Source organism: Anomaloglossus baeobatrachus, chromosome 5 (genome assembly GCF_048569485.1).
Source record: "Anomaloglossus baeobatrachus isolate aAnoBae1 chromosome 5, aAnoBae1.hap1, whole genome shotgun sequence".
In the NCBI taxonomy this organism is placed as follows: Eukaryota; Metazoa; Chordata; class Amphibia; order Anura; family Aromobatidae; genus Anomaloglossus; species Anomaloglossus baeobatrachus.
In genome coordinates, this window is record NC_134357.1 from 521,854,727 (window position 1) to 521,878,582 (window position 23,856).

At 44.6% G+C, this 23,856-nt stretch overlaps 1 protein-coding gene across 1 annotated transcript in view; it reads left to right on the top strand.

Annotated features, from left to right (window-relative positions):
- Positions 1–23,856, top strand: part of LOC142312879 (uncharacterized) — a 266,832-nt gene that overhangs the window by 184,749 nt on the left and 58,227 nt on the right. Inside the window, exons 31-36 of the mRNA XM_075351863.1 lie at positions 8,460–8,597; positions 8,727–8,906; positions 8,989–9,112; positions 9,196–9,290; positions 10,508–10,595; positions 11,847–13,013. Coding sequence (XP_075207978.1) covers positions 8,460–8,597; positions 8,727–8,906; positions 8,989–9,112; positions 9,196–9,290; positions 10,508–10,595; positions 11,847–13,013 — 1,792 coding nt within the window. The remainder of the gene's footprint in view (positions 1–8,459; positions 8,598–8,726; positions 8,907–8,988; positions 9,113–9,195; positions 9,291–10,507; positions 10,596–11,846; positions 13,014–23,856) is intronic.

Below are 23,856 nucleotides of genomic sequence, written 5' to 3' on the forward strand. Positions count from 1 at the left end.
TAGTATAATTCTTTAATTTAATATGTTTACCCGTTAAAATTCATCAAATATTGTATACTTTTTTAGGTGTCTTGCACTGGCCTCAGTGAATTTATATTTTCCAATAATTGGATTATATTTTATGCCTCTCTTTGTTTAATAGTGACCTCTATATATTATATTCCAAAAATATTATCTATTTTTGTGAAGCTCACGTGCTTTTATAGTAAATTTATTAATGAGGGATTTGTTTCCTGATTTTGGTGGTTTATTTTTAACCTTTTTCTAATAAATATATATCGTAATCAATTTTCTGGCTAATAACTCTAATTAAGCTCTTAAAGGTTTTCTATTTAAAGGAGTTAGGCTGCTTTCACACATCCGGTTTTTGCTGAGCGGCACAATACGGCGCTTTCCAGAAAAAACGCAACCGTTACACATTACCGTTACGCAAACGCATACACATCGTACCTTTCTCTAGAATTGCACGTCGGGTTGTTCATCATACCCGGGATAGCGCACGTTGCAGTGTGTGACACCCTGGGAACGATGAACAGATCTTACCAGCGTCCTGCGGCTCCCGGCCCACAATGCGGAAGGAAGGAGGTGGGCGGAATGTTTACGTCCCACTCAGTCCTGCCCCTCCGCTTCTATTGGCCGGCTGCCGCATGACGCCCATGTGACGCCGAACGTCCCTCCCACTTCAGGAAGTGGACGTTCGCCGCCCACATCGAGGTCGTATGGAAGGTAAGTATGTGTGACGGGGGGTTACTCGTATGTGCGGCACGTTCAACAAATTGAACGTGCCACACATACGATGGGGGCGTTGCAAATCGCATACGATATCTTATGCGAAATTGCAATGTGTAAAGCAGGCTTTAGCCATAGTATATTGGCCATTTGTCAGTTTCTAAAGGAGCATGAAGTAGGAAGTTAACAGTACTTTGAGGATGGTTTTAGGGACAGAAAGAAGTAAAATAAGGTAATAGAGTATATTACAAAGATTCATAACTTTGAAAAAGCTGATGATTGAATTGTAAAGTGTTGCGGAATATGTTGGCGCCATAGAAATAAAAATGATTATTATCATTAAATAATGAGGAAAGTTTAGTTATGCTTTAAGTTTTTCTGGACTATGATAATGATGAACTAACCTTAGTATAACCGTTGTAGGAAAGGTAGGTAGAACGGGATTGAAACCTAGCACTGGAGGTCCTAATTGTGTGCACCTGGCTAGCTATGTCTAGAGTCAGGCCCTGTGTTCATTGTGGGGCAGTCAGCTGGGGGAAGCTGAGCAGGAGTGTGTTGTGCTAGAGAGAGGAAAACCATGTTGCTGAAAAGAGACTACTCAAGTTATATTATTATTATTTATTAAAAAAGCGCCATTTATTCCATGGCGCTTTACAAGTGAAAAGGGTAGACATAAAAACAAGTACAACAATCATGCACATTACAGAACTGACTGGTACAGGAGGAGGAGAGAGGAGCCTGCCCCCGAGGGCTCACAGTCTACAGGGGATGGGTGAGAGGACAGAGCTAGTTGCGCAGTGGAGTACTGGTCTGAAAGTTATTGTGGGTTGTAGGCTTGTCAGAAGAGGTGGGTTATATGCGCCAAACTGCAAGTATCACTGGTTGCTATGGGCAAATGCCATTTTGTGTGAATAAAGTTGGATTAACTCAGCCGTGTCTGAGTAAACAGTGGATGTGAGTACAGGGAGCCTAAAGGTCCAGTCACACTAAGCAACTTACCAGCGATCCCAACAACGATAGGGATCGCTGGTAAGTTGCTAGGAGGTTGCTGGTGAGATGTCACACTGCGACGCTCCAGCGATCCCACCAGCAACCTGACCTGGCAGGGATCGCTGGAGCGTCGCTACACGAGTTGCTGGTGAGCTCACCAGCAACCAGTGACCAGCCCCCAGCGCCGCGTGGAAGATGCTGTGCTTGGTAACTAAGGTAAATATCGGGTAACCAACCCGATATTTACCTTGGTTACCAGCGCACGGAGCTACACGTGCAGAGAGCAGGGAGCAGCGCACACTGATCGCTGGCTCCCTGCTCTCCTAGCTTTAGCACACATCGGGTTAATTAACCCAATGTGTCCTGCAGCTACATGTGCACAGAGCAGGAGCCGGCACTGACAGTGAGAGCGGCGGAGGCTGGTAACAAAGGTAAATATCGGGTAACCAAGGACAGGGCTTCTTGGTTACCCGATGTTTACATTGGTTACCAGCGTCCGCAGAAGCCAGCTCCTGCTGCCTGCACATTTAGTTGTTGCTGTCTCGCTGTCACACACAGCGATGTGCGCTTCACAGCAGGACAGCAACAACTAAAAAATGGCCCAGGACATTCAGCAACAACCAACGACCTCACAGCAGGGGCCAGGTTGTTGCTGGATGTCACACACAGCAACATCGCTAGCAACGTCACAAAAGTTGTTCGTTAGCAGCGATGTTGCTAGCGATGTTGCTTAGTGTGACGGGGCCTTAAAGGAAGACTTGTATTGCTGTCTGGGGGAGACCCTGTTATTACTTGCCTTCACTGCAAAAAGACTGTGCTTTTTGTTGTCACATGCCAGAAAAAATGAGTTTAATAAACCTCATATTGTTTGAACACAAGAATCCGGTGAACTCTACTGCCTACCTATGAGCGTCAATCCTTACACCAGCGTTCCCTAACGAGGGACAACCATCCCAAAACACCATGTCTGCAAATTTAGGTTCTGATCTGGCATAAATGCGAAGTCATATGACAAGGCTCATTAAAGGGTCATTTTTGACTTTTAGGATTGCTACCTTCAACAGACGGTACTAGAGTATGTCTTCTTCCTCCCTGTAGAAACAATTTGCAATAAATGTTAACAATAGTGAAAGTCAAGACTGCTGGAAAGGAACGGAAGCAGGATACATGTCTCCCATTCTTAATCATTATGGTGTGGAGTGTTCCCCAACTCTAGTCCTCAAGAGCCACCAACTGTGCATGTTTCCAGGATTTCCTTTTCATTGCACAAGGGGTGAAATCATCACCTATGCAGGCAGGGCCGGCTCCAGGTTTTTGTGGGCCCTGGGCGAAAGAGTCTCAGTGGGCCCCATCCACACATAGACATGTACAGATACATACAGGCATATGTACGCATACTTATTTAAAGAGAAGTTCACAAAAACACATAAATAGACATAAATCTAGACACAGTCATATACACTGACATACATAGATACACATAATACAGCACACACACACACACACACACACATTATTTTTATATATTTATCCTGTATATATATATTTCTAATATTGGGAAGCCGGCAACAGCCTCACTCACCTCCCGGCTTGTCTAACAGACATGGCCGCACATAGAGCACACTAACACTGCTGTATATACATCACAAGAGAGGCTGGGGACAAACACATTACTGGGGGAATATATATTACTGAGGAAAGGGGTATACAGCAATGGGGGGTATACAGCTGTAGAGGAGGGCAGTGACTGAGGTGGGGGGACAAACAGCTGTGAGGTGGGGGGTGACATGCAACTCTGGGGGTATACAGCTCTGAGGGGGTATACAGCACCTGGGTGGAGGGAACATACAGCTCTGGGGGGTATACAGCACCTGGGTGGAGGGGACATACAACTCTGGGGGTATAGTAGTTTGCAGCCCCCATATTGTGTTATGAAGCCCCCATTGTCCTCCATATAGTATTATGTAGCCCCCATATGCACTATGCAGCCCCCATATAACATTAAGCAGCCCCCATATAGCACAATGCAGACCTAGATAGCATGTAGTATATATATAGCCCACTTATAGCACAATGCAGACCCAGATAGCAATAGGCACCCTCATGTAGTATACAGCCCACATATAGCACAATGCAGACACATATAGCATTAGGCACCCTCATGTAGTATACAGCCCCTAAATACCACAGTGCAGAGCCAGATAGCATTAGGCACCCTCATGTAGTATACAGCCCCTATATACCACAGTGCAGAGCCAGATAGCATTAGGCACCCTCATATAGTACACAGCACCTATATAGCACAGTGCAGAGCCATATAGCATTAGGTATCCTCATGTAGTACACAGACCTATATAGTACAGTGCAGACCCAGACAGCACAGTGCAGAGCCAGATAGCATTAGGCACCCTCATGTAGCATACAGCTTGTATATAGCACAGCCTGTATATAGCACAGTGCAGAGCCAGATAGCAATAGGCACCCTCATGTAGTATACAGCTTGTATATAGGCTATATACAAGCTGTATGCTACACGAGGGTGCCTATTGCTATCTAGCTCTGCACTGTGCTATATACAGGCTGTGCTATATAACATAGCACAGCCTGTATACAGCACAGTGCAGAGCCAGATAGCAGTAGGCACCCTCATGTAGAATACAGTGATTAATACTCAGTGGCGTAACTAGAGTTTGATGGGCCCTGGTGCAAAATTTGGACCGGGGCCCCCCTCCACGTACACCGACACTTAGGGTACGGAATAATGACACTGACACTTGGGGTACAGGATAATGACGCTGACACTTGGCTCTTACCCTCAGCACCCAGGTTTCCCATGATCTGAAATCCCTCTATCAGTACCCTGCTTTCCCATGTTCTGATATCCATCTTGTCCTCCGCACCCAGCTTCCCCATGCTCTGCTATACATCTTTCCCTCAGCACCCAGCTTTCCCATGTCAGAGCATGGGAAAGCTGGGTGCTGAGAGAAGATGTATAGCAGAGCATGGGAAAGCTGGGTGCTGAGAGAAGATGTATAGCAGAGCATGGGAAAGCTGGGTGCTGAGAGAAGATGTATAGCAGAGCATGGGAAAGCTGGGTGCTGAGAGAAGATGTACAGCAGAGCATGGGAAAGCTGGGTGCTGAGAGATGTACAGCAGAGCATGGGAAAGCTGGGTGCTGAGAGAAGATGTATAGCAGAGCATGGGAAAGCTGGGTGCTGAGAGATGTACAGCAGAGCATGGGAAAGCTGGGTGCTGGGGGAAAGAGCCTTTTTCCCTCAGGACAATACATTTCCATCCCATACTTGTATCTTTGTCCCCCCTTGTATATAGATCTCCAAATACTATAATGGCCCCCACAAAGCCTTCCGTATAATATAAAGGGTCCCACATAACCCTTGATATATTAGAATGCACCCCCATAGTTCTCCATGTATTACAATGCATTTCCCAAAAGTTCTCCATGTATTATAATTCACCCCATAGTTCTCCATATATTATACTGCACCACATAGGCCTCCAGTTTTATAACGCACACCCATAGTCCATGTATAAGGTAGCCTCCATATTCCTCTATATATTATAATGTAGCCCCCATAGTCCTATATGTATTATAATGTAACGCCATAAATCATCATATTGTATTATGCAGCCCCATACTCCTCCATGTATAATGCACCCCTATATTCCATGTATAAGGTGTCCTTCATGTTTATTATGTAGTCCCATAGACCTCCATGTATCATGCAGCCAGCACCCCCAGGCCTCCATGTGTCATGCAGCCAGCAAAATAAAAAAACAAGTACCTCTCTTCTCCTTCCGACCCCTGCGACCGCGGTAGTTACTCCCCTGCCCCCATATCTCACACAGCCTGCACCCCCATATCACACACACACTACACCCCCATATCTCACACACCCTGCTCCCCATATCTCACACAGCCTGTACCCCAACTTACCCCTCTCAAACATTCTGCACCCCTTCACATCCTTCTGTCACAGTCTGCAGCCCTCATATGCCACTCACCCTGCAGCCCCCTTTCCCTTCATGTCCCCTCTTTTCTTATTACCAGTCATGTGTCCAAATCTCCTTCAGGATTCAGTATCTTTGCTTTCTGCCCGGCATCCTGTGTCTCCTCCCACACAGTCACATGGGCTCTGCAGAGCGGCTGCCGGGCCCCTATGTGTACTAGTGCCGCTGTGTAGTGGCCGGCCTGTGAGTCAGGGGAGCCCAGTGTCAGTAGAGGGGCGGCTCACTCGTTCCCCCACTGATCCGGTCTCCTCGGCGCGTCGTCCATTGCTGTCGCTCGCTCTGACCTCTCAGCAGGCGCGCAGTGATGATGTCACCGCGCTCTGCTGCAGAGCTGTCAGAAGAACGCCGACAGTCACAGCGGGGAGAATGATAAGAGAGAGAGCGCGCCGCTCACTCTCTCATCATTGCTCTCAATTGTATCGGCACCTGCGATGCCGATGCAATTGAAAGCGCGATCCTTGGCGGGGGGTGGTGACAACGCGGCCACCGGTCCCCCCTGAGAAGCGGTGCGCCACTCCTGCCACCGCGAGTGGGCCCCCCCGGCAGCTCAGGGCCCCAGCATTTGACCGGGTTTGCCGGGTGCTGGCGCCGGCCCTGTATGCAGGTAATGAAATTATCTCACGTGCAATGCTAAGGAAATCCTGAAAACATGGACTGTTGGTGGCTCTTGGGTGTTGCTATGTATACTCTCGTTTTTCAGCCATTCATTACTGGATATATGCATTCCTTGTGGATTCTTTTAAGGAATATCAGCCCTGTCACTCAGAATTACTTGTTAGACAGAGACCAGTCAGTTTGTTGTGAGCTATCTCTTTTGTCTAACGTGCACTTTTCTTCAGTTTATTGGTTAGGTTTGTAGGAGGTCTTTCTTATTTGCATTAAGGCTGAGGCCACACTGGGCTTTGTACGAGTCCTCGCAAAACACTTGGCTCACTCTCGCAGCACAGTGGGAACCGAGTGTCATGCGACTGCGATCATACCACAGCTGTGGAGTGGAGGGCCGACGCTGCGGAGGGGAGGGCCGACGCTGCAAAGGAGAGAGAGGGATTTATCTCCCTATCACCTCCGTTGCCGGCTATTGCGATTCTCGCACTGCACTCGCATTACACCGGTGTAACGCGGGTGCACTGCGATGTTTCTCTCACCCCATAGACTTAAATGGGTGCGAGTGAAACAGGGTCGCATTACACTCGCAGCATGCTGCAACTGTTTTCTTGGTCCGATTAGGGCTGAGAAAATAATCGCTCATGGGAGCTGCCCCATTTGAGTAATATTGGTCCAAGTGGAATGCGTTTTTTTTGTTTTTTTTATCGCATTCCACTTGCACGGTTTTACTCGCCATGTCTTCTAGGCTTTATTGTTTCTCCTTACTCCACATGTGCCCGTAATTTGTGTTACCGCACTTTTTAGTTTTGGCTTTCTCTGTATGCTTGCCCTGTTGTGGTTGTTGTGCTTATTAACCTATCCCCTGATTCTTAAAGGGAACCTGTCACCATATTTGGTGACTATAAGCTGCAGCCACCCCCACTGGGCTCTTATATACAGCATTCTAACATGCTGTATATAAGATCCCTGGCCGCTGTGTAGAGCGTAAAAATGACTTTATAATACTTTCCTAAATGGTAGATATGGTGCAGATAGGTGTCTCTGTTCTCTGGGTGCGGCGCCTCCTCTTTTGGCCATCTTTCTCCTCCTTCTGAAGCCTGGGGGCATGACGCGTCCTACATCATGCACACAGATGGGCATTGAGGCCCTGTGCAGGTGCACTTTGATCTGCCCTGAGCAAGGCAGATCAAAGTATTGTAGTGCACATGAGTGGGACCTCAATGCCCATCTGTGTGCATGACGTATGACGCATCATGCACCCAGGCTTCAGAAGGAGGAGAAAGATGGCCAAAAGAGGAGGCGCCGCATCCAGAGATTGGAGACACCCATCTGCACCGTACCGACCGTTTAGGTAAGTATTCTAAAGTCATTTTTACGTTCTACACAGCGGCCTGGGCTCTTATATACGGAATATTAGAATGCTATATATAAGAGCCCACTGGTGGTGGCCGCAGCTTATAGTCACCAAAACTGGTGACAGGTTCCCTTTAAGGAACCACGTGAAACACTTGACAGCCGATCAGGAAGCAAGGCCTGAGCTGTCATCTTCCAGTACTGCAGTTAGGATATTCCAGTCTGTGCAGGAGCCTTTAGGTACTGTGCAGTTGGAGTTCTAGTGTGTATAGTAACCTGTAGGGTGCAGGTGCAGCAGCAGATAGATTGGGTTTCCTCATCCGTGTGTGGGTTTATCTACGTGTGCATAACAGCTAATAATTTTCAGTTAAAGAGCACCAAGTTACAAAACTTCTAAAGCTTTGGATTTATCTAGTTGAAAAACCAATGGATTAGGAGTTTTACGAAAAGTGATTGGATTTGGCCAGGTCTAAAAAAAACCCAAAAAAACATTTTTTGACTGAATGCATGTTTCATTCTCCACCACTCTGGTGCTCATCATCCTGCAGTTTCCTTCAGTAATTTCTTTACATTGCTGCAATAACGATATTGCTTGTATTGGTGATAGCAGTATGTAAGTGATTAGACTGTTGAACTCCATGATGTTCCACTGAGATGATATGCTATGCATGTTCACTTACTATCTGCAATAATTGTATTTCTTACATGGGATTCTGTAAGATATTACATTGTCTCATCTTCTTCCCATTCAGGACCCTACAATATCAAACCCTCTTGATCTTCTATGTTTGAGAATTTTCCTGATTAACCCATCAAGGATGGATAGGGACAAGATGGTGGAGAGGATATTACAACTCACCCTAGAGATTCTCTTCCGGCTTACTGGAGAGGTGAGAGATTCTGATGTCATCACATTACATCATTCTTATCTATGGGAATAACAGATGGACAGAACTGGAGAGGTGAGGACTCTGGAAATGTCTGTAGTGAGATTTATTAATGTGTCTCTCCATATCCAGGATTATACAGTAGTGAAGAAGACATCTAGTGAGTGCTTTCAGGACCCTGTGTCTGAGGGATGGGGAAGACCCTTGAGCCCAATCACGGGGCCTCCACCTCACCGCCTGATACATGAGGACATCAATGACCAGAAGATCCTAGAACTCACCTACAAGATGATTGAGCTACTGACTGGAGAGGTGACACTACTGGGAATGCTGGGACATTATACAGTAATCCTATAAAGGGAACGTGGGATGACTGTTTCATTGAATGTGTCAGGTTCCTTTAAGATGTCAGGATGTCACAGTTTATTTCTCCATGGAGGAGTGGGAGTATTTAGAAGGACACAAAGATCTGTACAAGGACGTTATGATAGAGGTTACCCAGCCCCTTACATCACCAGGTAATAGACAGGACTAAATGCACACGGCCTATAATTATCTGTATGTAAAGAATTAATTCAGTCCATGTATGTGTTTCCTCCAGTTCTATCCAGTAAGAGGACAACACCGGAGAGATGTCCCCATCCTCTTCTACAGGACTGTAAACAAGAAAATGTCAATGATTCTCTGGATTATGAGGTAGGCAGAGAGAAGGAGTCATGTAAACTCCCCTATGATGTGTAGACGGCTGTGAAGGTCTTGTGTTCGTTCATGTTTTTCCCACCAGTATTGTACTATAAATGACCAATTTATTAGAAAAAAATTTGGTTGTAATGTTAATTATTGATTAGTGATTGGCAGATCCGCAGATATCCAGAATCAGCAGGTCCAACCGGATTTGTTTTTTTTTAAAAAATAAATAAATAATAAATAAATAAAAGAACAATTCATGCCCGGAATGAATTATGGATATATGGCTGGACACTGATTCCCCATGTAAGTCTATGGGGACCCAAATCAGGCTCTTAAAAATGGTGGTAGAAGGGATAAGGGGATCCCATAACTAATCTAGAGCTTAGTGGCAGCTGTGAGCTGTCATAAACCCCTTATTACCCCAATTGCCACCACACCAGGGCAATCTGGATGAAGCAGATAAAGTGCATCTAATGGATGCAACAGTTGTGGGCGGCTGCAGGCTGCTATTTTTTGGCTAGGGGGGCCCAACAACTATGGGCCTCCCCAACCTGAGAATACTATCCCTCAACTGTCAGCTTTATCATGGCTGGGTATCAAAATGACATTTTTTAAAAATTATTTAATTAAAAAAGCTGCATGGGGGTTCCTCTTATTTTGATACACAGCCAATATAAGCACACGGCTATGGGCTGCAGCATGTAACCGTTTGCTTTATCTGTGCTGGGTATCATATGGGGCGACCCTATGCCAATTTTTTATTTATTTTTTATTACAACACTATACATACAGAGACAGCGTGTACGATTGCAAGCAGTCAGACACTCTGTCACACAGGGTGGGGGCATAGTGTGACTGCAACCAATCACAGACACGGTGAATGCCGGTGGGTAGGGTAAGCAGTGCATATGCATGAGGTTAATGAGCGGCCCCATAAGTAATGTTACCGCTATGTGGGAGACTGGTAAGTATAATGCACTTGCTTTATTTTTATCTTCCTTCTTTTTCCTCTATTATTTTGTACCACCTGGGTGGCCAGATCCAGATAGTTACCTGAAGTTCTCTGAGAACTGCGGGCCCAGGTACTAGGTTAGATGTGTGGATCCTAACTTTTACAGTCCGAGTTCGCCCATCACTATTACTGATCTTTTCTGGGTTTTTTTTTTTCGTTTTATTTTTTTTAAATCATTTCATCTGTCTGTTATTTTTATCATTTATTTCAGGATAACGATATGAACAATATTATTATAGAGACATTTGTTATGGGTGATGAGCAGTGTAAAGAGGAGAATTCTACAGATGATTATCCTGGTGAGTAGTAATCATTACATGTAAAGAAGAATTACAGAATAAGTAAAATACTGGACAAAAAGGGGTTCAACTACATAAAAATACATTCCAGGAATGTGACCTATTTTGAAGCAGTGTTTTATGTACAATCCAGGTTATGTGGAGTAGTTTTTGGAGTGATGAATGATTTCTTTTTTTATCCCCCATATTGTGCCCTTATATGGAGCCCTTCAACTTGTTAACAGGATTTCACTGAGGAAATGCTGCCCTTATACAATACATAAAACCAAAACAAGGTCTCCTGTTAGTTCAAATGTAATATGCAGATGCAAAAAATCTAGAATAAAAACATATGTGTTAGCACACTGCAGTAAGTAAACAATTGGAAACATATACAATATAGTTAACATTTTTTTTTTTAATCAAAAAAGAATAATGGCCATCCCACGTTGACGAATGGAGCGTTTTTCACTGAGAAAACACTGCTTTAATTCTCATTTTCAGAATGAAAAATATTAGGACACCTCTTGATAAGCTAAAAATGTATCCCTCACTCATCTACACATTGATGAAGCATATACGCATTGTACAATGTCATCTGTACTATGTGCACAGTCACTGGTATTCAACCTTTATCTCTAGTACAAAAATGTGGGATTCATTGTGCTGGAAGTCTCATGGTCACAAATGCTGCAATAGTCATCTGCTGTCAGTTTACAGATAATGGGCAAGAAACAATCAGAGATGCAGCTAGGTCATGCAGATGAACACTGAAGCAGGTTAAGAACAGGTCAAAATCAATCTCCTACAGTAATTGAAGTCAAAGAAAGACAAAAAAAAAATCAGTATGGAGTTCAACTATATAACAAACTAAAAAGAATCACAAATAACTGGCAAAGACGTGTATAGGAGAGATTCTGCACTCTCATTGTCCAGATTACCAGACTTATTGATTGGTCAACCAGCTGGCTACATTGATGGACAGGGTGACCACGTATTGGTCATGTATTTTGCAGCATCACCATCAGTGTGAACGTGGACTGCAACTGGAGTGAAGTGACAGGCCAGAAGGCCAGCCTGGTGGCCTAATGTAATATAGTACTCCCTGCTTTGAGGTCCGCCGTTGCTACCTTTCTTTTAGATGATAGTTACGTTTTATTACAATCTATACTTAAAAATGTATCAAAAAAATTGTATAACATGTATGATAATATAAATATAATATTTCTATGTACTCTTATTGAAAAATGATACAAGTTATTTTCTTGGCAGATGACTTTACAAGCAGCTCGGACAGACATCTGTTACTATCAGAATTTAAAGCAGAAAATAATAGTAATGCACCAGATACATATGAAGAGTATACCATTATTCCGGATCTGACTCCAGCCCTTAACAGCAAAAATCTATTATCTGACTCTCCTCAACAGGTTCTTTCTTCTGTTTCATTAAAGACTATTAAACAACATAAGCATAACAAAAGAGATGGTGAACATCAAAGAGCTCACACAGGGGAAAAGCCATTTTCTTGTTCAGAGTGTAAAAAATGTTTTAAGCAAAAATCAGATCTTGTTAGACATCAGAAAATTCACACAGGGGAGAAGCCATTTTCCTGTTCAGAATGTGGAAAATGTTATAGCAATAAATCGAGACTTGTAAGACATCAGAGAATTCACACAGGCGAAAAGCCATTTTCATGTTCAGAATGTGACAAATGTTTTAATCAAAAAACAAATCTAGTTACACACATGAAAATTCACACAGGGGAGAAACCATATTCATGTCCAGATTGTGAAAAAAGTTTTAAACAGAAATCAGAGCTTGTTACTCATCTGAGAAGTCACACAGGTGAGAAACCATTTTCATGTTCACAATGTGGGAAATGTTTCACAGGCAAAGCAACTCTTGTTACACATGAAAGAAGTCACACAGGAGAGAAGCCATATTCATGTTCTGAATGTGGGAAATGTTACAGCATTAAATCAAGGCTTGTTATACATCAAAGAACACACACTGGGGAGAAGCCATTTTCATGTTCCGAATGCGGGAAATATTTTTACCGGAAATCAGCTTTAGCAGCTCATCAGAAAATTCACTCAGGAAAAAAGCCATATGTATGTTTAGAATGTGGAAAATGTTTTATGATGAAACATTATCTTGTTATACACCAGAGAACTCACACAAGTGAGAAACCATTTTCATGTTCAGAATGTGGGAAATGTTTTATTGGTAAATCAAATCTTGTTATACATCAGAGAACTCATACAGGTGAGAAGCCATATTCATGTTCAGAATGTGGGAAATGTTTTACAGAAAAATCAAAACTTGTTAAACATCAGAGAACTCATACAGGAGAAAAGCCATATTCATGTTCAGAATGTGGGAAATGTCTTACTGAGAAATCAAAACTTGTTAAACATCAGAGAATTCACACAAGGAGTTAGTTAGTTATTTATTTTATTTTAATTAGAAAACCTTTTTCAACAAAGTGTACAAGAAAAGAGTACAACAATTACTATCAAAGTTGCTCTTCTACAAGAGGAAAGTTGAGCAATTTAGAGCACTAACTAATTATTATTAAATGTAAATACCTACTAATAAACACCTATTATTTAAAAGTAAATAGAAGTCAATTCTAAGATAAGTATACATTGTTAATGTGAACAATATGTGACTGTTCATTGTATGTTTTGTAGCTCCAGGAAATCCTTTTAATATGCCTAAGTATTAACTGCATATTCCTGATGCAGTTGTACTGATGCTTCATAAAATGGTAGTTTTATGTCCTTGTCCTGAGAGTCTACTGCAGTCTTCTTTAATACATGATAATATCTTATTGTCCCAAAGACTCATTCAGATTTATTTTTTTTGTTTATTTTGTCCTTGGAAAAAAAAAGAACCACTTTTCATTTATTATGCACGCACCTAATTTAAACACAGGCAAAAGAGGAAATAAGAGTCTACAGCACAAAAGCAGGACCCACACCCTACTGGTTCCTGTACAGAAGTGTCCAAGCTACACAACTCGGTTCTGACTCCTTGGATGGCCATTAAGCTGTTTTCTCATTCATCCTGAAGAACCAAAGGGGTTGTAGCTATGCACAACTAAACGAGAGAAAGTGTGCAGAGGTAGATTGGGACCCAAGGTGAGAAAATTTAAAGCTCATGCATAAGTGGATAAAACGAGAAACATTAATGCAAAGGAAACCTTCCACCAACCTAACTGAGGACCAAGAAAGGTTTTAGGAAGGAAAATGAGGAGACAGAGCAGTAACACAACTAGTCACTGCCTAGCGGGCAAAATTCTTTAGCTGTAGGGTTGGAACTCCTGAAATTCATCTAGGAATATAGCCAGCAAAGAGGGCAGGTGCGAGTACAGTATAAATAGTCCCACCCTGTCTGTGATGGGACCAAAACAAAATTGAAAAGTGACAACACCTGACTATCAGCAAAGCAATGGAAGAAAAGCAAATATAAGAGAACTATCAGTAGTTGGACAGAGACCGAGCAGGCTGTGGCTCAGCAGGGAAAGAAATAGACCACGCAGCAAGAGGTCACTGGATTGAGTCCCGAAGCCTCCATTTTATGAGGGGCCACTGGATCTTCAGCAGACACTACCATCTTATGTTGATGATGGAACTCGTGCACTAGGTGGTCTGCATGGAAATTCCCCAAATTAACCCAGAAGTTATCTTCAGGACTATATCCCTTCCACTTGATGAGATACAGTAAATGGTGCCGGAGCCGCCAGGAACTCAGTACTTGCTCTACCTCATACTCCCTATCCTCTTCCATATCCAACTTAATTTTATCTCCAGAACCAGGTGTCCCCTCAAATCATTTTAACATGGAAACATGAAAGACGTTTTTGGTCTTCCAAGCCAAAGCGAGTTGAAGTTTAATTGTCAAACAATTAAAAATTTCAATAATCCTGTAAGGACTGTAATGCAGTAAAGGGTGTGGTAATTGATGTGAGCTATATCCAGCCTAGCATGTTCTCTGTGCGCTGGTTAGCAGCAGTGAAGATATTAATCCTGGCCTAGATCTTCTCTGCTAGTCCTGTTCTTGAGGCAAGGGCTGATGAGCACAGGTGTATGATCAGCACAGCATAAAAAAAGCAGCCAAAACTTCTCAGTGTGGGTGGTTGGCCTGGAGAGCTGTTTCTACTGGGACTGATGCTGTGCTGTATTCCAAGCTGAACTTTTTCCTTTGTTTTCGCTGCTCTAAAGTAAGACTGTATTTTTATGGGGTTTTGTATGTGTGAATAAAACACTGACCCTTTTATGGACTGAAAGCTGGTGTGTGCCTCTTGACTGCATTCCTGCCATCGCCTACCAGAGCTGAATCCCCACAATTGGTGGAGAATGCTGGTAAATGCAGTGAGACTGGCACAATTGGTCACTTTTTGCACTTCTGGCTGGGCACCAGTGTATGTCCTGGGTGAAAGGTTTCTCTCAAACCCAGTTCGCGTCATCTGCGGAGATGGAGGATGCTGTGAAAGCACTTTTGGAGGCCACGCTGCAGCAGCATTTATTGAATCAGGAGACTACTTGGTGACACAAGGAGGCTGCTCAGTGACAGGAGAAGGCTAATCAGTGGCAGGAGGGGGCTAATCATCAGCAGCAGGAGACTAAACAGCTGCTGATATAGCACATGATGTTGTCACAGGCAGCAGGAGCTACACCGGTAATTCGCGATGCCAGGAAAGCTGTCCATATGGCAATCCCTGAAATGGAGGCCACTAACGACGTTGAATCCTATCTGGCCAAGAAAGAGGGACTATCCCAGGACAAATGGGTGGAAATAGTCACCCTATTTCTGGTAGCAGGACCCCAGAAGGCCTATAGTGACCTGCCGGGATAGCAAGCAAAGGACTACGCAGTCGTCAATGGTGAGATCCTGGCAAGAGTGGGTGTAAGGACCATTTCAGACGTCCGTGTTTCAGGTACGTGTTACATCAGTTTTTAACACGGATGCCACACGTACCCATGTCATTCTATGGTGTACTCACATGGCCATGTTTTCACCATGTGGCCCCGCACATACACACTGAGTCGTGTCCGTTTTTTTCTCCGGCAGCACGAGTGTCACTCAGATCACACCCGGAAGTGATCCGTGTGACATCACTGTGACACATACCGGAGAAAACACGTGTCTTTGCAATGATTTTCTATACTTTTTTTTTTTTTTTTTAAATCAGATACTTTTTTATTAAAACAGAATACATACAACAGAATAACAAATCGGTATCCAAATTAAATTTATCACATCTATTACCCCTTTAACTCCCCCTCCCGCCCCCTCCCCCACCCCGGCAGCAACACTTCTCCCCGATACTACATCCCATTTAGTACACACTTAGGATACCCTTCAACTGTAGTATAGCAACCATCCCGTTGTGCAGGAGGAACAACTAGTAACACAAATAAAACAAAACACACACATCAGAGGTCTCAGACGGCTATCCCGGTCCCAGACCAGTTTACTGGTCCATCACTCGTCCTATCAGCATTGCAGCCAAGGAGACCATAGCTTCTCAAACATTTTAACATTCCCCCTTCTTTCATACACTCCCTGTTCCAGCTGAAGAATACATTTCACCCTTTTAATGTACTCTCCCCTGGTCAGGGGGTCTTTTTTAATCCAGGACCTGGCGATTAGCTTTCTTGCCGCATATAGCAGTCTAGCAATGACAATTTTCATAGTATTTTCCACCCCAAGCTCCTCAACATATCCCAATAGGCATATCACTGGTTCCCTGGGGAGGACACACCCATATGTTCTTCCTATCTTGTGGATAACCTTAGTCCAAAAGGAGACCAGTCTCGGACAAGACCACATCATGTGAAAAATACCTGCGTCAGATCCCTGACACCTTGGACACTCCGAATTCCTTTTCAACCCCATTTTAAACATCAGTAAGGGAGACCTATATACCCGGTGAATCACGTATAGGTGAGACAGTCTGGCCGGTTCGCTCATGGAAAGTTTAGGGACATACTCCAGGATACTCTCCCACACCTCCTCCGTTATCGGCCCAACTTCCTCCTCCCATTTAGATTTAGCTTTAATTGGGTAGTCTAAAAGAAAGGTATGTAGTATATCTTTATATGTGCCAGAAATGATCCCTTTAGTGCTTCCTCCGCCCTTACACACACATACTCCAGTACCAGGTCAGTCTGTATGGCCACACTTTGTTTAGCCGCTTGGGCTGCAATCGCATGTTTTAATTGACTGTAGTGAAGCCAGCCGGACGCCGGTAACTGAAACTCACTCTGTAACTGTGGGAACGATTTCAGAATTCCTCCGTCCAATATCTGATGCATGTATACTACACCCTTGCGTCTCCACTCCTCAATATTCCCCATTTTCTGAATCTCCGGGAGATTACTGTTATCCCAGATAGGTGTAAACTTAGTTAACCGGGTCACCCCTCTCACCCTTTTCAGCCTATCCCAGGTCTTATTTATAAGTGCCATTGTAGGAGATGTTCTACCCAGGAGCCCCACCGCACCATCCTCTAGTCCCATTACCAATGGACTTCTACCCACAATGTATTCCAGTACTTCTTTAATGCCCCCATCTTTCTCTCGATCAGACCAACCCCTGAGGTGTTGACATTGCGCCGCTATATAATACAATTCCGGATTTGGGATTGCTAGACCCCCCTCATCCTTCGGCCTTTGTAAAGTCTCTAATCGCACCCTAGGCTGCTTTTTACCCCACATCAGTTCCCTAAACAGCGAGTTTATCCCTTTAAATCTTTTCCTTGAAATACAAACAGGGGCATTGTGCAGTATGTATAGGAGTTTAGGCATTACTACCATCTTTAGCAAATTAACCCTTCCAACAACTGACAAATGTAGCTTGTTCCAGGCATCCACCTTGGCTCTCAATTTTTTAAGGAGAGGCCATAAGTTCACCTGTATGTATTTTTCTACTGGCAGAGATATATGGATACCTAGATATTTAAATTCGTCCACATTCTTCAATTTGTTAGCCCCAGTATCCTCATTTGTCCAGGCTACTTCCCCATCCACTTTAAAGAGGCTTGATTTAGACCAATTAATGGTCAGTCCCGAAACTTCTCCAAATCTCTCTATTATCCGCATGGCATGATCCAATGAGGCTGATGGATCCCCCAAGAAAAGTAATAAATCGTCAGCATAAAGAGCTATTTTCTCCTCTAAATGCCCATACTTAAATCCATGGATCTCCTTTGATTTCCTAATGGCCGCTGCCAGAGGCTCTATTGCAATAGCAAATAGGAGCGGCAATAGTGGGCAGCCCTGTCTCGTTCCCCGGTGCAACTCAAACGCTGAGGAGGTCATACCGTTAACTCTAACTTTAGCAGTAGGCCTATTATACAACAGCTGCACCCACTTTACAAACCGTGGGCCAAAACCCATATGCTGCAACACTTTCCACAGATACCCCCACTCAACACTATCGAACGCTTTCTGGGCATCTAGCGAAGCGATCACCCTCCGGCCAGGGTTGTCAGGCGGCAACTGTAGATTAAGATATAATCTCCTGATATTAGCAGCTGTTGACCTATTGGCCATGAACCCTGATTGGTCCATATGTATTAGGTTAGATATAACTCCAGTCAGCCGGTTTGACAACACCTTAGCCAGAAGCTTCACGTCCGCTGTTAATAACGAGATGGGTCTATATGAGTCTGGAAGCCTCGGATTTTTATCCTCCTTAGGAATTACTACTATTATTGCTTCTCTCATAGATTCAGGCACTACACCTTCCCCCTCTGCCACCTCAAAGACTTTCAATAGTTTGGGTAATAGGATTTCTTCTAACTGTTTATAAATTTCAGCTGGTAGCCCGTCTGCTCCCGGTGCCTTGTCATTGCTCATGCCATGCAGAGCGTCCTCCAGTTCATCAATAGTAATAGGTGACTCCAATTTATCTCTATCCGCCACAGACAGCACCGGAAGCTCACCTCGCTCAAGAAATGAGTCCACCTCTTCCACCCTCATCTCTCCGCTAGAAGAATATAGCGTGCGATAGAAATCTTTAAAGACCCCAAGGATCTCCTCAACCTCAGTGACCTGTGTCCCCTCCACCGTGTCCATACCATGCACAAATGAGCTACTCCTTTGAGCTGCAGCTATGACCGATAATAGATGACCAACTTTTTCCCCCTCCTCATAAAAATGCAATTTTTGGAATGCCTGCTTCCTTACCGCCTTCTCCAAAAGCATCTTATTAACCTGTTCATGCGCCTGCCTAAGATTTTGCTTCGCGTCCGTAGTAGTACTCCGGATTGCTTCCAGCTCTGCCTTATCTAAGGCCTCCAGGCTATCTTTCTCATCCTGCCTCGTCTGTGTTTTACGTCTACAGATATCCCTGAACAGGAGCCCCCTGAGGTATGCCTTCATCGCATCCCATACCACCAGCGGACCAGTGCTACCCTCGTTGTGGATAAAGAAATCCCCAAGATCCCGTTCTATATTCCCCATATTAATATGACGGATCCATGCTGGATGAAGCTTCCACTCTCCCCTCCTTCCCCCTGTCAGGGTCCCCCGTCGTATGGACACTAGAATTGGGCTATGATCTGAAATCACTCTTGTCAGCTATTGCACGTCGCCTATCATTGCATCCATCAGATCACTAGCTAGAGCCATGTCAATGCGGGACAGAGTGTTATGCGAAGCCGAATAACAAGAGAAGCAGGATATCCTCCCATTCCTCACTCGCCGGGCATCCACCATTCCAAGTTCCCCAATAAGAGTGCCAAACGAAGTCATAGAACTATCCTGAATACCTGGAGGTCTACTACTCCTATCCCAGTACAGGTCTATCACATTATTGAAGTCCCCCACCAGTAAAAAAGGGATTACTCCCCCCTTCTCAGAGAACTCCCTTATCTCCCTTAGTTTGGTGCACTTATATGGAGGTGGTATATATATTGCAGCTATACACATGAGTCTGCCAAATATTTTACACTTGACGGCCACACACTGTCCCTCTTTATCCACATACACTTCTATCTCTTCATATTGCACAGAGTTATGGATCAGCAGTGATACACCCCTTGCATAGTTGGAAAAAGTGGAATGATAGGCCTTCTGCACCCATCTCCTATTTAAAACATGTGTTGTCTCCTTTGTGAGATGCGTTTCTAGTAGACATATTACTGACGGGTTCTGGTCTTGAACATATTTAATTAATGCCGCTCTCCTAGACCTATCTGATAACCCTCTAATATTCCAACTCAACACCTTAATTCTATCCCCCATTATCCCACCCAGTAAAACCATGAAACCTTGTAGTATCTCCCCATGCTGCCTCCACCCTACCCCTTTCCCCCCTCCCCCCCTGCTCCCCTCCCCTCCTGCTCCCTACCACTTCATGTTTTTGAGTACTCCCGTGAAGCATCGGGTTTTCCAAACCTGGTCCATAATCCCTACTAAATTCCCCCCTACCTCCCTCGCCTTCCCCTCTTAGACACATTTTAAAACTCGTCCCTTTTCCAACAATTCTCCACTCCCACCCTGTCTATGTATAATCATATTCCACTCAAACAATATAACAGTAAAATGGCGAACAGTAATTAAACTGGAATCTCAAATTGTAAATACCACCACCGCGCCTAATTAGGCAGTCCCCATGTCCTGCGAAGCTCACATCAAACCCTTCGCATTCCCCCTGCATACTACCTCAATCCCAAAGGGAAGGAGGAAAAAGAAATAAAAAAAAAAAAAAGGGGGAGAAAAAAATGAAAAAACAAGAAGGGTCCCCTGTAAGCTCCTAAGGATGTTGTAGAGCCTCAGCCGGCCTTCTCCAACACACTGCAGATTCAGTCAGCTCATTCCTTCAAACGGATCCGCTTTTCGTTTGCGTCCAACCACTGCATGGCTTCCTCCGGAGTTGTAAAAAAGTGCACCCGCTCCAACGCCATCACTCTTAGCTTTGCCGGGAACATCATTGAGTATTGCACCCCCATCTCTCGCAGGCGCCTCTTTACTCCTGTAAAAGTCATACGTAGCTTTTGAACAGAAATGGAGTAGTCCGGGTATATGGAAATTCTCTGGCCGTCAATCATAAGATCCTCCATGTCTCTTGCCTTTCGCAGTATAGTGTCCCTGTCTCTGTAGTTGAGGAGCTTGGCTAGCATAGTGCGAGGGCCCCTGCCTGCTGGTTGTGGCTGCATCGGGACTCTGTGTGCACGTTCCACAGCATAGAGCTTGGATAAGACATTAGCACCCATTTTCCCCCTGAGCCAGTCTTCTACATATTCAGTGGGGTTTCTTCCTTCCGCTTTCTCAGGGATGCCGACAATTCGGATGTTATTTCTTCTAGAGCGGTTCTCTAAATCATCATTTTTTGCCATGATTTCAGCTATCTGCTGTGCAAATGTTTTTTCAGACTTTTGTAGTTTTGTAATATGATCCTCTGTTATCCCCACTCTCTCCTCCACAGCCGCTGTTCTCAGATCGGCTTTCTTGAGGTCTTTCTTAATGTCAGCAACCTCTGCCTGTAATCCCTTAACTTGCTTTGTCAGGGTAGTCAGAGCTTCTTTACAAAAAGACACCACTGCAAAAATGTCCTTTAAAGTGGGGTTTCCTGTAGCCTCCTCTGCACTATGTGCTTCCTCCACTTCTGTATTATCTTGCTGCTTTTCACCATCCCCCATCTCATCAGAGCTGGCATTGTCTTCTCCCTCCTCTCCTATCTCACCTCTGTTATCTATATGCTGAAGTGATTTCTCTGGTGTCCAGGCAAACTTCTCTAGCCTTGCTGTGATCTGCATCCTCTCCTGACAGGCTGCATTAACTTTCTCAGCTTCCTGCCTTATCATGGCACCATCTTGAGAGCTGGGGACTTTCCCGCCTCCATTATCTTTTTGCCTGCGACGGACCATGGCACTCTGCATCCACCAGACTCACCCCAGACAAGTCCTCACCACCTTATCTTCCTGACAGCCGGCTGAGGCAGTGATAACAGCGGTATTCAGGGATTTATCAAGGGTGTTTGCAGGAGAGCTCCACAAACACGTCTCTTCACATTGCCGTCCAGGCCACGCCCCCCTTCTATACTTGCCTGTCTTCAGCCCTGCTGTCTTCACTGGTTCATCAGAGTTCATTGTGAACTCTGATGAACCCATGACGTTACTGCTGCAACACTCGCGGTAGCGCGGCTGTCACCATGAGGTCAACCGAGTTCATTGGATCCTCCGATGACCTCCTGACGTCACTGCACACACGATGGTGGATACTCACCTATCCCCAGCGATACTGTCCTCGATGCTCAGGACTGCGGCAATGCTGCTGCTTCCAGGTCATCAGGAGGTCATCAGGGGTGTCGTCAGGAGGTCATCCGAGTTCATTGGATACTCCGATGAACCCCTGATGTCACTGCTGCGCCCACACACCCACTGCTGAGGGCGCCCCTGTCGTGACCTGGGAAACCTTTATAAGGTCCAGGTCGCCGCAGGGAAGCCCACACAGAAGTTCTCCATTGATTGTGCCAGCAGTATGGGATCGACATGGGACCCCTTATTTGGGTTACGGCACACCAGGATTAGGGCTTTGGAAAGGAAATAAATTGGAAAAGAGTGGTGTCTCTTGTCTTTATTTATTGAATAATTTTCTCTTTTTATGTCTTTTCAGGTTTGCTTTTGGGGAACGTCATGGGACCTCACAATGGATTACGGTGGACTTTTTTTTTTAATTAATATATAAATTGGTGAAGGAGGGCTGGAATTGGGGGGGGGGGGGTTTGTTCAAATAAACTTTTTATTCTCTTTTCAACTAGTGGATTATTAATTGCATCAACCCAGCAAATATTACCCCATTTGCCACCGCAAATGGGGTAATAATAAATGCGCCACTTCTTGGGTGGCTGTGGGCTGCTACTGTTAGGCTGGAAAGGGCCAAATAACCATGGCCCTTCCCACCCTAATAATATCAGCCCCCAGTTGTCTACTGTACTGTGGCCGGTTTTAGTATAAAAAGGAGGGGACCCCTCGTCATTTTTTTTAAAAATAAATTTAAAAGATTAAGCATGAGATCCCCTCTATTTTTAATAACCAGCCAAGGTACAGCGGAGAGCTGACGGTTGCAGCCCATAGCTGTTGCTGTTCCTATGCTGGATATGAAAATTGGGGGTGACCCCCCAAGTAATTTTTTTTTATTATTTTTCTTTTTTTTTAAAACATAATGCTGTAAAACATCTGACCAAGCTAGCTATATCTATTGAGCTATTCTATCTGTTCTTTCTTTCTGTCTATTTTATATGTTCTTTCTTATTTTATTTCTTTATATCTCTCTATTTTATCTGTTATATCTTTCTATATCTATCTATAATTTTTCCGGCTTTTCCCATCTTTTACACATTAAAAAAAAACATTAATTTCAGTATCATGCATTTTTTACCGGTACCAGTCACATGGATGTCCAAATATGCAAACGTGGACGTCACACGGATGACTATATTAATACGTGTGACTTATACCTGTTTAAAAACAGACTGCTGAAGGGGCCTAAATGTGTTAGTTCGGGCCCAGTGAGTACATGAGTGGGAGTTTGACTCTTCTAAACCAGCCAGGTCTCAAGGTTACAACTTGCTACACCTGGTACAGAAATTGCTGCAGCCAGAGGTACTGTCGCCCACTGCTATGGTGGACCACATAGTAGCTGATGAATTCTGTAGGGCCTTACCTTCCACACTTTAACGATATGGGGCTACCAAGGGACCTCCAGGGAGGCACCCCGGGGAGGGTGACGGAAAAGTCCCGTAAGTCCCCACCCCTGACCTGTCGAGTGAAGTCAAGGAGGACCGTGCAGGACTTATTAGGGGGTTACCTGCCCCTACCTGTCCAAGTAAAAATGGCAGTCGGAAAACTGTTAAGGCTGCTTTACACCAGACAATCTATCGTGCGATAGATCGTTGGGGTCACGGTTTTTGTGACGCACATCCGGCATCGCTGGCGATGCCGGCCTGTGTGACACCTCCTAGCGACGCAGTATCGCTCACAAATCGTGAGTCGTGTACTGCTCGCTAGGTTCCATAATATCGTTTAATTTAGTTGATCATCGTTTCCGTGGTAGCACACGCCGCTCCGTGTGACACCACGGGAACGATGAGCAGCTCACCTGCCTCCCGCGGCCGCCGCCGGCTCTATGTGGAAGGAAGGAGGTGGGTGGGATGTTTACATCGCGCTCATCTCCGCCCCTCCGCTTCTATTGGCCGGCGGCCGTGTGATGTCGCTGTGACGCCGAACGTCCCTCCCACTCCAGGAAGTGGATGTTCGCCGCCC